At 40.0% G+C, this 17,139-nt stretch overlaps 1 protein-coding gene across 9 annotated transcripts in view; it reads left to right on the top strand.

Moving 5' to 3' along the window:
• Positions 1-17,139, top strand: part of ARHGEF12 (Rho guanine nucleotide exchange factor 12) — a 213,876-nt gene that overhangs the window by 41,133 nt on the left and 155,604 nt on the right. For 4 of the 9 annotated variants that reach the window (XM_056541899.1, XM_056541897.1, XM_056541895.1 and 1 more), the window contains exons 4-6: positions 7,974-8,030; positions 13,073-13,159; positions 14,199-14,297. In XM_056541899.1, the coding sequence (XP_056397874.1) occupies positions 7,974-8,030; positions 13,073-13,159; positions 14,199-14,297 (243 nt within the window). The remainder of the gene's footprint in view (positions 1-7,973; positions 8,031-13,072; positions 13,160-14,198; positions 14,298-17,139) is intronic. The other 5 variants (XM_056541902.1, XM_056541901.1, XM_056541904.1 and 2 more) reach the window with 3 other exon arrangements.

Here is a 17,139-nt window from a genome sequence, read left to right as displayed (position 1 = left end):
TTGTCTATGAGTCATGGACAAGAGATGACTGATAGACAAGGCTGAATAAGCAGACACACCAATCACATCCCACTACCACAAGCGAAGGACATGCCCCCTTCCCCTTAGAGGATTTCTAACACTATGAGCTAATGTAAAGAGGGATTTTTATAATAAATATAGGTGTTAGAGGCTTTAACCCCTTAAGGACCCTTGACGTATGCGTACGTCATGACACCATGGTACTTAAGGACCCATGGCGTACGCGTACGTCATGGAGAATTCCGGTCCCTGCCGGGCAGGGATCGGACCAGGATGCCTGCTGAAATCATTCAGCAGACATCCCTTGCAAACGCCCAGGGGGGTCATTAGACCCCCCCCCCCCCCATGTCGGCGATCGCGGCAAATCGCAAGTGAAATCACACTTGCGATTTGCGCGATTCAGGGTCATTACGGGTCTATGGTGACCCGGTGATCCGGAATATAACGGGGATCGCAGTTGTCTAAGGCACCCACGATCCCCCTGAAGGCATAGGAGTGAGGTGGCAGAGGTGCCACCCCTCCTGTCCCTGCTATTGGTGGTCTAGACTCGACCACCAATAGCAGATCGGGGGCGGGGGGGTTAACTTTTGTTTTCCCCGTCCTGCCCACCCACAATAGGCAGGGCAGGACAGGGAACGGAAGGAGACCGGCGCCGAAGATCCACTTACCGATCCGGGCAGGCGTCGGAGGCAGCGGGTGACGGAGATCGGCGGGCGGCGATAACGTGCGGCTGGATCCGACGGAAGCCGGTGAGTTGCCTAGCAACATCTTGAGGGTACATTATACAGTGGTCTCTAACTGTAGCCCTCCAGATGTTGCAAAACTACAACTCCCAGCATGCCCAGACAGCTGTTTGGGCATGCTGGAATATGTAGTTTTGCAACAGCTGGAGGGCTTCAGTTAGAGATCACTATACAGGGGTTTCTAGCTCTATCCCTCCAGATCTTGCAAAACTACAACTCCTAGCATGCCCACAGGGGTCTGACAGATTTTTGGAACAGTGGTCCGTGAAAATGTAATTTTTCATTTGCACAGCCCACTGTTCCAAAGATCTGTCAAACGCCAGTGGGGTGTAAATACTCACTGCACCCCTTATTAAATTCTGTGAGGGGTGTAGTTTCCGAAATGGGGTCACATGAGGGGGGTCCACTGTTCTAGCACCATGGGGGGCTTTGTAAATGCACATGGCCCCTGACTTCCATTCCAAACAATTTTTTTTTTCCCAAAAGCTCAATGGCGCTCCTTCTCTTCTGAGTATTGTAGTGCGCCTGCAGTGCACTTGACGTCCAAACATGGGGTATTTCCATACTCAGAAGTGATGGGGTTATATATTTTGGGGGGCATTTTGTCCTATTACCCCTTGTAAAAAAAAAAATTTTGAGGGAAAACTAGCATTTTGGTGAAAAAAACAAAACAATTTACACATCCAACTTTAACAAAAAGTCGTCAAACACCTGTGGGGTGTTAAGGCTCACTTGACCCCTTGTTATGTGCCTTGAGGGGTGTAGTTTCCAAAATGGTATGCCATGTGGTATTTTTTTTGCTTTCCTGGCACCATAGGGGCTTCCTAAATGGGACATGCCCCAAAAAAAACATTTCAGCAAAATTTGCTTTTCAAAAGCCAAATGTGACTCCTTCTCTTCTGAGCATTGTAGTTCGCCCGCAAAGCATTTTACGTCCTAACATGGGGTATTTCCTTACTCAGAAGAGATGGGATTACAAATTTTGGGGGGCATTTTGTCCTATTATCCCTTGGAAAAAATTTAAATTTGAGGGAAAACTATCATTTTAGTGAAAAAAAAAAAATAATCATTTACACATCCAACTTTAACGAAAAGTCGTCAAACACCTGTGCGGTGTTAAGGCTCACTGGACCCCTTGTTACGTGCCTTGAGGGGTGTAGTTTCCAAAATAGTATGCCATGTGTTTTTTGTTTTTTTGCTGTTCTGGCACTATAAGGGCTTCCTAAATGTGACATGCCCCCCAAAAACTATTTCAGAAAAACTCACTCTTCAAAATCCCACTGTCGCTCCTTCCCTTCTGAGCCCTCTACTGCGCCCGCCGAACACTTGACATACACATATGAGGTATTTCCTTACTCGAGAGAAATTGGGTTACACATTTTAGGAAGATTTCTCTCCTTTTACCCCTTGTAAAAATTCAATAACTGGGTCTACAAGAACATGCGAGTGTAAAAAATGAAGATTTTGAATTTTCTCCTTCAATTTGCTGCTATTCCTGTGAAATACCTAAAGGGTTAACAAACCTTTTGAATACATTGGGGGGTGCAGTTTTTATAATGGGGTCATTTGTGGGGTATTTCTAATAAGAAGGCCCTTCAAATCCACTTCAAAACAGAACTGGTCCCTGAAAAATTTAGATTTTGAAAATTTTGTGAAAAATTGGAAAATTGCTGCTGAACTTTGTAGCCCTCTGGTGTCTTCCAAAAGTAAGAACATGTCAACTTTATGATGCAAACATAAAGTAGACATATTGGCCCTCATTTACTATTGTAAACCCGACTTAATTTGTCGTTTTTTTTTGGCGCATCTTTGTCTGCGCCATGTCGCAGACATCGTGCGCCAGTCTGCGACACGATGCAACATTTTTTCCCGACGGACCCGATATGGATTCTCCCAAACCCGAAAAAGGTGCGTAACCCGACATTTCTGAGCTTTCCCACGTATTTATAAAGGTTCCCAACCCGAATTTGATGAATTGTTGTGGATTTTTTCCCGACAACTCAGAGGAGTTGGAAACCAAAACCCAGTGTGACAAACAGGATGCGACATAATAATAAATACCAGGGGAAAAAAGCAGTCGGGTAAGAAAGCAACATAGACTTACAACCCGATTTTCTAAGTAAATGAGGGCCATTGTTTATGTGAATCAATATATAATTTATTTGGAATATTCATTTTCCTTGTAAGCAGAGAGCTTCAAAAAAAAAAAATGAAAAATCAAATTTTGGAATGATGCAAGTTTCGACAAAATTTTACCACTAACATAAAGTAGAATATGTCACGAAAAAACAATCTCGGAATCAGTATGAAAGTTAAAAGCATCCCAGAGTTATTAATGCTTAAAGTGAAAGTGGTCAGATGTGCAAAAAATGGCCGTGTCCTACAGTGAAAATTGGCTGGGTCCTTAAGGGGTTAAAGGGGTACTCCGCTGCTCAGTGTTTGGAACAAACTGTTTCGAATGCTGGAGCCGACGCCGGGAGCTTGTGACTTCATAGCCCTGCCCCCTCATGATGTCACGTCCCGCCCCCTCAATGCAAGTCTATGGGAGGGGCGTCACACCCCCTCCCATAGACTTGCATTGAGGGGGCAGGGCGTGACATCATGAGGGGGCGAGGCTATGACGACAAGCTCCTGGCTCCAGCATTCGGAACAGTTTGTTCCAAATGCTAAGCAGCAGAGTACCCCTTTAAGATAAAGCTACAGGATAGAGGAGTTCTGATACAGTGGAGAATGTATAGTGAAGAGGTACTGCTGACAATCGGTCAAGAGCTGTCCGGGATTCAGCTGACAGAGCTATAGGAAGTCAGATTTCTCTGTGGCAGCTCCATCTTTAGTTCAAATCCATCTCTGGGTTTCATTAGATTTATATTTCTTTCAACTATTATATTTCTTCCTTTTTATATATAAAAAGATGGATCTCCATGATTTCTATTAACACTGCTAGAGTGACCTATATTGTATTAAGGAGTTCCTCCAATCTAAATTCGAGGTTTTATATTGCCCTACAATCTACTTGTGTAGTGTGTTTTTTTTCTTAATTCTTTACCGGTTAATGTCAGTTCGTGTCCATGGTGTTTATTTACAAAACTAGGTATCTCAAGATGCTGCAGCCTGGTCACCTTTATTAAAGGTGAATTTTTATGTTTTTTTTTCTTAATTTTCCATTTCGCTATCTATATTATAAAATACTGAAATCCTTCCATTTTCATTCTAGCCACTAAGCCTAATATTAAGCTGATAATTGCTGTTCTGTATAGTTTACTGTACTTTCCAGCAGTGTCCTCAGCATCATCACATACAGTAAAAAGTGATACCAGTAGATAAATAACACAATAGGTAACGGCTCAGCCTCTCCGTCCCTAAGGAATGACCTGGACAGGTCACGTATCGAACATTCCCATTCTAGTAAATGGGGTCTAGGCCAGTCTATTGTGTCTTTGTTCATAGGGCTTGTGGTAAAATCTCTAAATGCTTTAAAAAACTTCTCCCAAATAATGCAAGTCTATGGGAATGCCTTGGTCCCGTAGGCAGAGAGCAAGGGAGAGAAGCATTCAGTCACGTGCTTCTTTCCCCTGCCTTTCTAGTAGTTGGTTGGGGTCTTGGCACTCAAAAATTTTGACTTATTTCTATGACATAAACACAATGAGTTAGGGGTACGTGCAGCTCACAACTCAACTAACTCGAGGTTAACTCTAGGATGTAAATACCCCAAAACGTCCAATAAATAGAATCTAGTTTCTGTTACTTCTTTTTTTAAATGTTTGTAGGACATGTGAAAAGTTATTTTTCTTTTATGACATGTACACAGTAATCTGGGCTTTAAAACATTAGATTTTGGCATTTTAAAGCCATAAACCCTACAGCTAAAGCTAATCCAAACTTGCATCTGTACCTTGGAATGTGGAGATGATGCAGCTATAATATGGTCACTAAATATAATGTAGCTGCATTGTAGACATTTGAAGTTTGGTGAGCTTTTCTCTCCACTCTATGGTGACCACACACATACATTTCTATAAGTATTTCATGTAAGTGACATTCTGTATAGTATGAGGCTTTGTGTGATTTCAAACGCAAAAAGTGAATTTTATTTACGAGCCTGTACTTATATATGAGTGTCGGAAGAAACTGGCAATTGTGGCAGTGCGCTCAATCGTGTAATAAGCATAATGGATGTTCAAAGACTCTGTACATCTTGTGGGGAAAAAAATGTTGGGCTTTTTGAGTTTTGAACTACAGCTGTCAGTGTATGGCCAGATTAAGATCTTATGTTTATACATCTTCCAGTTAAGACCTTATGGACCTAATACATGGTATGGTGCACATAACCTCTTCTAATGTACTTGCATGTCTGCATTTCTATACGGAAATAAAAAAGCACAAACGGATGCGCTCCGTAGTGTAACACCAAAGGTGAGTTGGTAACGCTAAGTGTGAATTGCGCTTACCACATGAAGTTGTACTCCAACCAAGTACAACAATGGAACAGGGCGTATCATCAAAGGGTCTCTGCAGCTTCGTCCCGCTGAAATAGAATCACGATAAAAACAAGCAATCTCCAGTTAGCAGAGCGGGATCAATGGAAGCGCTGAGACCGCATAAGAAGTTAAAAGGATTTATTTCCCATAATGCAACGCGTTTCACGGTCACCCGCTTCCTCAGGCATGCCTGAGGAAGCGGGTGACCGTGAAACGCGTTGCATTATGGGAAATCCTTTTAACTTCTTATCTGGTCTCAGCGCTTCCATTGATCCCGCTCTGCTACCTGGAGATTGCTTTTTATCGTGATGCATTTGTATACGGACACACACAGGAATTTTTTTTCCATAAAAATTGTCGCAAGAGCCATTTTATGCTGTATTACATTGGTATTTACAAACATTATTTTTATGAGTAAAGTGCCCCTCTAGGGGGCTTAAAAATCTCTGTGCTGTCGTTAATTTACTGTAAGCCTTTAGGTCTTTTCCACCAGGTTAAAAAAGTAGAAGTGGAAAACAGAGGTGCACTCCTAGTGAATACTGTGATTGCTGGAATATGTGCCAAGTATTGCAGCTTACCATATGGTGTTGTACTGAGAGTACAACACCTTGATTAGCCTGTAGACTCGCTGGGAGTATGTATCCAAACAGGTGGCTCCCTCGGCATCCTTTACCGTGACCTCCAGGTCCGGTAGCATCAATGGAAAAAAAAAGGAGGTATAAGTCGGACTGGATGGCACCTTCCTTTATAAAAAAAAATTTGCCATGCTGTATATAAAATGGCAATTTATTAGTAATAAAGGTGGAACTTAAAAGTTTTGAACTTTAAATATACAAACATTGGATTCCTGCCGGGTCACAAGGTCAGGAGTAAAAGCAGTTTACGTTTGTCAATGAAACATCAGATAAAAAAATAAAAAGAAAAGAAATAATAAAAAAAAACATGGTATACTAGAGTGAAACCAATATATTTAAAGTAATAAAAATCATAAATTTAATATGGGATATAGTGGCTTAAAAACTTTTTTGGCAGCGATGGAGATCCCATTTCTTTAGCCCACTGTGTTACAGTTAACCTCCCACCTCGGAGAATTTAAGTGAGGCTAACTGTAACACAATGGGCTAAAGAAATTGGATCTCCAGCGCTGCCAAAAAAGTTTTTAACGATTCTTATCACCTTAAATATATTGGTTTCACTCTAGTATACCATGTTTTTTTTTTTTTTTTAATAGTTTTTTCCTTTTTATTTTTTTTTTATCTGATGTTTCATTCACACGTAAACTGCTTTTTCTCATGACCTTGTGACCCGGCAGGAATCCAATGTTTGTATATTTAAGTTGGCGCGTTTTTATTGCTGTAACACATACTGCCTGATGAAGAACCCAGTCCGGGTTCGAAACTTTTAAGTTGCACCTTTATTACTAATAAATTGCCATTTTATATCCGTCGTGTCAAGTTTTTTTTTTTTTTTTTTTATCGAGGAAGGCACTTTCCGGGAAGTCTTACTTTTATCTCCTTTTTTTCAATTTTCCACCAGGTTTGCATTGCTTTTTAATGGTCAGAAACACATGAAATATTTTCTATCCAGAAAATACTGCATAAAGGAAGAAAGCCTTTTATAGCTATGTCTTGCAGCATTCAGGTTATGGATGAGAGCAGAACTGTGTTAAAGGTATCCTCTGCAGTCAAGTGAAATGTTATGTCTAGTGCTCTAAACAATTAACAGATCTTTGATAATAACATTGTAAGGTGTGTGAGTGGGGGCACGGCTACCTTATACATCTTATTGTCGAGCCATCGTATCTCTTTATAGTACATTATATGGTCATTGCTTCTAGAGTAAAAAAAAAAGGAGCAAAAAAAGACCATAAAATAAACAAAAACAAGTCTGACTTTTTTCTGTAGTATATATATAGTGGGATGTTTTCTGGCCTGGGTATTAAAGGGGTGCTCCAGTGAAAAAAAAATTTCATATCAACTGGCTCCAGAAAGTTAAATAGATTTGTAAATGACTTCTATTAAAAAATCTTAATCATCCAGTACTTATCAGCTGCGTTATACTAAAGAGGAAGTTGTGTAGTTCTTTTCTGTCTGACCACAGTGCCCTCTGCTGACACCTCTGTCCTTGTAAGTAACTGTCCAGAGCAGGTGAGGTTTACTATGGGGCTTTGCTCCTACTGCAGACAGTTCCTGACACAGACAGAGGCGTCAGCAGAGAGCACTGGTCAGACAGGAAAGAACTGTACAACTTCCTCTGGAGCATACAGCAGATGATAAGTACTGGAAGGCTTAAGGTTTTTAAATAGAAGTAATTTACAAATCTTTTTAACTTTCTGCCACCAGTTGACTTGAAAAAAAAGTTGTCCACCGGAGTACCCCTTTAAGACCATCAGATTGATTGATTTATTCTTTTAATAAGTTGGTATATGTACATAGTAATTTAAAGAGAATTCTTATCTATTGTATAGGTAATAAATGGTAGACTGGAGGTCCAACCACTGGGACCTCTGCCATTCTCTAATATATGGGTCCTTGGAAGGCTCCGGTCCCCTGAACACTTATTTTTTGGGCAGTCTGCACAGTATGTGAGAGATAGAAACAAGGTTATCTGTAGAAGTATATTGTCTGGAAAATCTATATTGCATAGAGTATAATTTTTTTTATTTATTTATGACATTACCAGTGTTCTCCTTGCATCTTCATCTCTCCTTCTCTCTTCCACTGTTGTGCAGAGAGTTCGTCCAGGAAGACAAAGTCTACTTGGGATGAGAGTAGACAAGAGACCTATGGTAAGCCCGAGCTGTCAGAGTGGCCTTTTGTCACCTGCACATCCATTGCTGTTTCTGTAATTCTTTTTTTTCCCATTTGCATGGCATTCCTTACCTATAGAGTCGGCTCTGGGGGCCTTTTGTTCTGCAGCCTAAAACTTCAAAGCATGCACTTCTGTAATCTGCTTTGTGTGGTGTAAGCACAGCTATGCAGCCTGCTCTGTGGTACAGCCTGGCAGCTGGTGAACTCTTATTGGGCTCTAAAGGAATCAACACTTTGAATCTTTTTTTATCACTTTCTGTTTTATGGGATCTTTGAAGTTGCTTGTAGTATTTAGCTCTGGTATTAATATTCCAGACAACTTGCTTACTGTATGATTTTATACACTTTGATTTATTATTGTCAATACTAATTTCTCTGTTATTTCTTCTGGTCCAACTTTATCCTTTAAGTGGCGCCTTTTCACCAAGGCTCCGTTCACATAAAAATGTTCCTGTTATTATGTACATAAAGAAAGCTTACAACAAACCTGCAAAATGTCTCAATAGAGGTCCATTGTCAGATGCAGGCCAAAAAAAGCATCCTGTTGGCTGTTGCCTGGCTGGTATTTTTTTAAATACTGCAAAAACTAAGTTTGGTATACCATAGAAGACTACATTATTCTATACCTTTTAGGATGAAGTAAATGGATACCATATTAACAAATGGGTAATGGACATCCCATGTTATTTACTCTTTACTCACTTACTATATCACTGCTTTGCAGAGCTTTTAGATAAAGCAGAAATATTTTCAGCAGCACAATGTACATGAGGTGTCGTAGAGATAAACAAGGATGTTGAAGCTGCGTGGATGGGAAATCTGCTAGGAGGGGTCTCATAATTGATTATGTAATAATATAGTTGGCAGTCAACAACATATGAGAGACTGACATCCTGTGTACACATTAGATCATGTGATTGACATGTGCAGTTGAAAAATGTATGGATTCAGCTGAGCTGGGATGAATTAGATGGCACTGCAGAAATACTGGGAGGCAAAAATAAAATAAACTATTACAGGAGTGCTTTTTTAACTTGCATGTAAATAGTTTTCTCCCTCTTTTGAGTTAGTGTGGAGCTGCTCCCCCATGTAATACATTAAAATGTATGGCATGCCTTGACTCCTCCTGATTTTCAGTGGTTATAGGCAGTTATAATAAGCTGATCACTTTCCATAAATTGCTTTATATTGTTATACATTTTATGATAAAAACTCTACACCAATAATACTGCTAGAACAAAAAAACTAAATGTGATCAGTAGCTCAATAGTTTCTAACAGCTGGATAACTAATGTGCCCATACTCCAAATATAGTAGTGTCCAGTCATGGGTTTAAAATCTGATTTTGTTCTCTTTGATGAAGAGAAGTCACCTTTTTGGCTTGCTCTTCATTTCATTATTGGCCTTTTATTCTTGTTCATGCAGTTAGTTTGGATATTTTTAAACAATTCCAGATGATTGTAATTTCATTTTTAGCACAATTTTGGAACTGTAAATATCATAGAAACATAGTGTGTCGGTAGATAAAAATCATTTGGCCCAATAATCTGAATCCCATCAATAGTCCCTGGAGATAAATATATGGATAAGTTCCTCTCAAGAAGGCGCTGGTACCCGGGGATGGAGATAAACTTCTTTATTAGCAACGCGTTTCGATCCCGAACCGGGATCTTCGTCATGCCTGACGAAGATCCCGGTTCGGGATCGAAACGCGTTGCTAATAAAGAAGTTTATCTCCATCCCCGGGTACCAGCGCCTTCTTGAGAGGAACTTATCCATATATTTATCTCCATTGCATCCACCGGACTGACGGACGTCACACCGGGTTGTTCCTCGTGGCAGCGGTTTCCCTCGATTTTCTGCACATAGACGCTACTGTAGGTGTTGTGCTCTGAGCGCAACACCTAGGGGTAAGAACCCATCTTTACGTTAACCCTTTATCATTGTCAAACGGTCCTCACTAGGGGCGCACCTCCTGTTGTTTTTTCTCGTTTATATATTAATCAATAGTCCCTGGACCTATCTTATATGAAGGATAGCCTTATGCTTATCCCATGCATGTTTAAACTCCTTCACTGTATTTGCAGCGACCATCTCTGCAGGACGGCTATTCCATGCATCCACTACTCTCTTACAGAAATTGAAATCTTTTCATTCTCTTATCTGTAATCCACATTTCTGAAGAGCAGTGTTCTCCGACCTGTTGTCCGCTACCACTGCCTGGGGAGTTTTCCATTAGATGACCATTGCAGTAGGGTGCAAAGTGTTCACTTCTCCTTATTTTCAAATAACATTTGGGGTTACAGTACTATGAGCAGGCAAAAAACTAAATTCACAGAAAACTGCTTTTAATCAAACTTATGGCCACAAATCCTGGCCCAACCTCAGGTCTGATGTGCTGAATTGACGCTGTCAGTTTGGGTCATTAGACCTGCAGTGGAGCCCAGACCTGTGACTGTAATAAGGACACAGAAATGCATCTTTATTACTCTAGTGTTAACCTTGCCTAAAAGCAAAGGTTTGAAGCCAAGGGAATTGCCTTAAAGGGGTACTCGGCCCCTACACATCTTATCTCCTATCCCAAGGATAGGGGATAAGATGTCTGATCACTGCTGCTGGTGGTCCAGACACTTGGAGCTGAATTGATGAATTTTCCTAGCATTTCCAGATAGAACTAAGTTACAATTCTTGTGAAAGTTTTTAGTGTCCATATTGGGACTTATTTACATTTTTCACAGAATCAGGTAAATGGTGGTTAACAATTTTGACATCTTGAAAAAAAAATGGGTGTCTCAAATACTTAGTTACAGATGGTTAGGTACGGGTAGGTTTGGGGTCCTCTCCTCTAATATCTGTATATAATCTATGTTGTGTTAAGCTTTTGTTTAAAAAAAATATCTCTTTAAAATTGCTCTTGTCTTGTAATCAAACATAATCAAACTAGCGGCCGATCACTCTGCACTAAAACAACTGCTTACACTCCTAGAACACTAATAGTGCTGCAACCTGCTGAATGTGTGTTGTCTGAGCAGATGAAATGGCAAAGGGTTCTTAAATCTTTGCATTCAAATCCGGTTTGCTAAATTAATGTTGGGGGAGGTGATATATTTGCTTGTGACATGTGAATAAAATGCAGGTGAACATCACAATCTAGTCGAATCTGGTTGAATCTATGTGATTATTGTACTGTTGGATGTCAATAAAAATCAGATTGCACATAAAATACTAATTGATTATATACAGCAGGTTTTCTGGGAGTATTCATAACTGGGCACTGTCATTTAAAAAATAAAATAAAAATAAAAGTTAATATGTTGTAGAGATATTAACGTTTTGATTGGATTGAGTGTTTAGACGCTAACTGATCAGGAGAAGAAACCGGGAGAAATGCGAGCTTAGTGCATTCTTTCAGCTCTAAATCAATGACCAAGATTGTTGCAAAATGGAAGTCTACGGTCTTGGCCTCATATACAGAGAATGGGGAGAGAGAAGTGCACTGCAATTGGCTTCCCTCCCTACTCATTGTAGTGACTGGAGAGAAGTCTGAACTTTTAGACCCTGACCAATTTAAAACTTTTTGACGTGTCCGTAGAAGGTCATAAATTCTTTTCAAAACAGGCGCACTTTAAAGCACAACTGTCGTCACTTTTTAACCCCCAGACTACTACCATTTTGTTACTGATGAGCATAAAGTAAATGTGACCATACCTTTTTCAGCAATTTTTCTGCGTTCTCGAAGTCAAATAATCATTTTATGCAGCAGTCAGATACAGTCTGATAGGCGTGGTTTGGGGTCCTCAAAGCCCAGCCGCTGACAGGCCTATCTCCAATGTCAGTGCTGGGACTGCTGTGTAGACACAGCGCATGTGCCCCTCCCTGCTGGGTCTGACTTTCTCTATTGGACAGCGCGAGCAGAGTGAGCGCTCGCTCCGTTAATACAAGCCTGTGCCGCGCACGTCAGAGCCGTCAGCGCACGTCAGAGCCGGCATGGAGTGTCGCTTGTGCTGTGGACCGCTGTGTTGTACTACACAGTGGTCCCAGTGCTGAAAGAGAGCATAGCAGTGTCAGCGGCGAGGCTTTGCGGACCCCAAGCCACGCCTATCCGACTGTGCCTGACTGCTGCATAAAATGATTATTTAACTTAGAAAACATTGAAAATCACTGAAAAAGGTATAGCCACATTTTCTTTATGCTCATCAGTAACTAAATGTTAGTAGTCTGGGGTGGTTAAAAATTGATCAAAGTTGCGCTTTAAAAAATGCAAGCTGCTCCCATATGCACCTTTCTGGATATTCTACATCCGTAATATAGAGACAGTCCTGGTTCTGCCCGTCCTATCACAAAATTAATAAAGTTAGTCTTGGAGGTCCAAGGGGGTCTTGTCACTTGTTGCAGATTTTACAGGAAAAAACTATTGACTTTTGCAACAAGAGAGAAAAATAATGGAAGAAAACTCTCATAATTACACCCTTACGCTGCCTTTTGAACCTTTAAGTGAATCAGTCTCCAGGTAGGTGGCGTAGCCTCAAGTAACCCCTACATCTCTTCTTATCAGCTGCTTTTGACCTAATCCCTACATACATTCATGCTCAGTTGAGTGTGCATGTGTTTTAAATTATAGTTGAAAAAAGTAAAGTGTCAATCAAGATAACAATTAAGAAAATATCCTCACTAATTCCACATAACGCATCAGAATAACTTGCTCAATGAAGCAACCATCAAAATATCATGTGGCAGAGCGTTCCATAGTCTTACCATTGTTACAGTAAGGAGCAATGTTGAGGATGGCCCCTTGTCATGGTTACCAGTCTAGGTATAAAAAATTCACAAAAAAGATGTCTGTACTGTCCATTCATTTATTTGTACAATGTGAACAGGTCTCCCCTAAGGTATCTTTTCTTAAAAAAAAAAAAAAAAAAAAAAAAAAAAAAAAATTACCCCAAGCTTGATAACCTTTCTTGGTACTGCAATCCTCTCATCTATTAACTACCTTGTTCCCCCTTCTCTGCACCTGATCCAGTTCGGCTATGTCCTTCTTATATAATAGAGGAGATGAAAATAGTCCATGGCATGTCTCTCACAGGACCAAGAATCGGTTCTGTTAAAGGTAACATGTTGGCTCCATTTTGCTGGTGTCCCCCATGCACACACATCTAGGTAGTCAGCCAGTCCTGACAACAGCACTGCGCATAGCAGAGCCGTTCGTCAATGAGTAATGTGGTCGACTGGCCAATTAGCTCGACACTGATGTTTACATCTTTCAGAGATGAGATATTTAAACTTGGCTGCTACACTGCTGTCTTGCCCGTGCTAGAGGCTCTTAATGTTTAAATAATGTTCCTTGTTCCCTATTATTCTGTGTTCAGATCTGTGTATCTTGGCTTTTGCTTGTGACCTGACTACTCTTTGCCTGCTGATATTGTACAATGCTGCTATCTAGATTTGACCCATTGCATGTCCTAACTGCCCTTGTTTGTCATTTTGTACTACTTTGCTCTCTTGGTTTCTGACTTCTAGCCTGTTCTTCTAGCCTGTTTTCTAAATGACTCCTCTTTTGATGATTTAGTACTGCTTTGCCTTATGGTGCTGACCTGGTTTGTCTGATTAATCTTACTATTCTGAAGTCCCTGCACTTAGGTCAGTGTAGGGACCATCGCCCAGTTGAGGAATGTCGTTTAGGGCGTATCGTCAAAGCCAGTTGGGACATTGGTAGGATTGATATTCAGGTTGCATTGTTCCCTATCAGGGACGTAACAGTACGGCCACTTTCAATGTTCTGTCTGAAGAATAAGAAGGCAAAAACATACAAACAGAAAACAAACATTGTAACATTGTGATATTGTACCACTGATAAAAGAAAAGCATTTCCTGACAATTTAATTTGCAAAATACTTGACAAATCGTTCTGTAACTGCTCAGGATAATATGTCAGCAGATGAAGTTATAGAATCCACTGTACCCTCATGTAACACCTCAGTATCTGACAAGCAACTTGAGCAAGAGTATGATGACTGATTTACTATGACGGGTCTGTAAAGATGTTGAGGAGCTTCTCCTGAAACCCGTATTTTCAGAATCTTTTGGTTTTCGGTCCTGTCTTTCTGTATTGTTTCTGCCAATATCTAATACTCTGTCTCTTCTTGCAGGTTTAGTTCAGCGTTGTGTCATCATACAGAGAGATGAGAATGGATTTGGGCTGACGGTCAGTGGCGATAACCCTGTCTTTGTTCAGTCAGTGAAGGAAGGTAAGTTGATCTTACTGTATTTGCAGTTATTGTTTCTTGCACTTATGCCTAGGGATATTATTTTATGTGAAGGAGAAGCTTAACACTGGTTATGTAGGCACATCACTGGGCCACGGAACACTTTCCCTTTGAAGGTTTTATTAAGGTGTCCCAATCGGCCTATTATTGCATAAATCAGATTATTGTTTTTTTGTTTGTTTTTTTATATATGCCTGCCGTTTAAAATGGTAACCTTTTTGTTGAGATCTGTCTTTGTTGCATGTTGTGAGGTGGACCTCTGTAGAGATGAGGAAGACTTTAATGTGAATAATGAAAGCGATTGTGTGCACTGCCATTAATGCTCCCTGATACACATTCTAATATGTGCTTAATAGAAGATGAGCTGATGTGTAATGCTGTAAGCATAGTATGAAGGGTCCTCCAGGAGTCATAGGACGTGTTTGTAAATTCTAATATCAACTCAATTACAATTTGGTCCCTGAGCTTTATTCCTGGGGCCGCAGGGATTGTTTGCTCATGTCTTCTTCATGATGATCATAATAATCGAGTGTGATTATAACCTCTAAACACATATTTATTCTAGACTTATTTCACCTGACATCAAATGGCTGGAAAATCCTTTGTTACTTATTTTGAGATTTGTAGTTGATTGGTATTATACTATACTGTACTGTTCCCCATATGCTTGAATAAGGAGGTAGTGTAGCTTTTAAACTTGGAGACAAATCTCAACAAAAGTAGTAAAAACTGCAGTGGGTATAATAAACCAGATTTTTGCTATACAGAATAAAAAAAGCCACTTGGGAGTCTTAATAAGTAAGTATAGAAGAAAAAACAGAAATACTTCACCCTTTCTTAGGGCAGCATTGTCAAGATCAGGGCTTCTTAGGCTGCATTCACATCTCGTTTTTGCAGTACGATTCCCATATCAGGTTTTTTGTAAAAAAATGTATGTCTCAAAACCGGACCGAACCGTGTACAACCGTATATATGAAAACTGATGTCCGGTTGCATACGGTTTAATACGTTTTAAAAAAAAAAAAAAACGATAAAAAAAACCGGATATGGTTTCATGTTTGCCCTTAAATAAAGGTCTTCTTGTTCTATTTGTGGAAAGAACTTTCGGCATGCACTGCGCATGTGCAAACTGCAAAACCGTATTGTGCAAACAGGATGGACCTGTACACGCATACGGTTCTGTAATGTTCCCATTGACCACCATTTAAAAAACAAAAAAAAACGTATACGGGTTGTATACGGTTTTTCACCCAAACATAAAACCGTCGTAGACTACGGTTTTGTGTACGGGAAAAAATTGATAAAACCGTAAATGATGCAAAGCGTACACAACCGGATGCTATGTTTGGCATACTGTTTTCATTGACGTGTCTATACATACGGTTTGCAATACGGTTCCATACGGTTTTTACACCGAAACCGGATATGGGAACCGTATTACACAAACAAGATGTGAATGCCGCCTTAGACTTATTCTACTAGGGCGTCACCATGCAGACAAAGGTGAAGCCTGTTCCTATTTGTGGGAAAGCTTCATGACACAGTGTAAATGTTGCTCAGTTTACATTTTTATTTGGCTCCTGAACTCTCTATAATATTAAAATAAGTATAAAATGAATGGTTACTTTGTGAAACCAGAGATTGTTGAAGCTAAGGCCCTGTCCACACCTGCTTAGTAATTTTCTCTTTCTCCGCTCCATCATTGGAGTAGAACATTGTTAATTTTCACAGCAAATTTTGATTTAGTTTTAATATTCTTTTGACTAAAACCACATTTAGTTTTTGTTAGGCAGGGGAAAATTACCTCAATAAAAGGCGCTCAGAGATCCAGGAAAGTATCACAACCAGGTCATGGAAGTGGATTTCAACTTTCTTGTTTATTGGGTACAGCAACAATAACGCATTTCAGGGTGAAACAGCCCCTTCTTCAGATTGACAGGTATGTACAGTAACACAAACAAGTGGGCTTTTTATATGCTCACTGATAAACCAAATCATGGTATGGTCAGGGGTCAAAGATGCACAGAGAAGACAATGGGGGTATCATAAGCATAAAATCGCAAACCACATACATTTTGAAAAGCTTTACTTCAGTAGGAGGAAAGAAAAATATACAGACAAGTAAACAAAATCACAGAAACGGCAATAAATAGATTCCATCTCCGTCCGGAGTAGCTGAGATGGAGGCTTGGTGCACACGCTAACAAGACCTCCTGTCAACAAATAAAGCTTGCCACAGCACGGCAGTGAAGAGAAGCGGAGTACTGAGTTGTGAGGGACACGTCACTAAGGGGTCACATGCCTAATCCAGAGAGTGTTGTGATCGCTGAAGTCCTCACAAGTCCTCACAGAGTGAAGAATGATGTAACATAATAGGATGGAATAAAAACAATTGTAGCAATAAGTATTACCTGTAATGAACTAGAAAATGGAGTTAGAATCTCATGAGCATAGTTGCGTTAGATTTCTAGAATTATATAGGAATAAGTAAAAATGGAAATGGGGGATAGAAATAGTATATAGTTATGTATGTGACTGGAGTGTGAAAAGAGAGGGGATATTACTGATCACCAGTTATGACTGAAAGGATAGAGCATGGATGATGATGTTGGCTAGTACATAGGAAAATGATAATATATGATAACAAAGTGGGGATGGCATCAGATTGGATGATAAATAGGATAATTTATAAAATTAGGATAAATTAGTAAAAATTTATGTACAATTAAACTAGTATAGTAATAAATATAATAGGGCTAATCTTATATATAAAAGAAGACCTGACTCACTGACTCATCAACGCCCAGCCTAAACCCTTGGACCT

The sequence above is a fragment of the Hyla sarda genome, chromosome 10 (genome assembly GCF_029499605.1).
Source record: "Hyla sarda isolate aHylSar1 chromosome 10, aHylSar1.hap1, whole genome shotgun sequence".
In the NCBI taxonomy this organism is placed as follows: domain Eukaryota; kingdom Metazoa; phylum Chordata; class Amphibia; order Anura; family Hylidae; genus Hyla; species Hyla sarda.
This window is presented reverse-complemented; position numbering and strand designations above follow the sequence as displayed.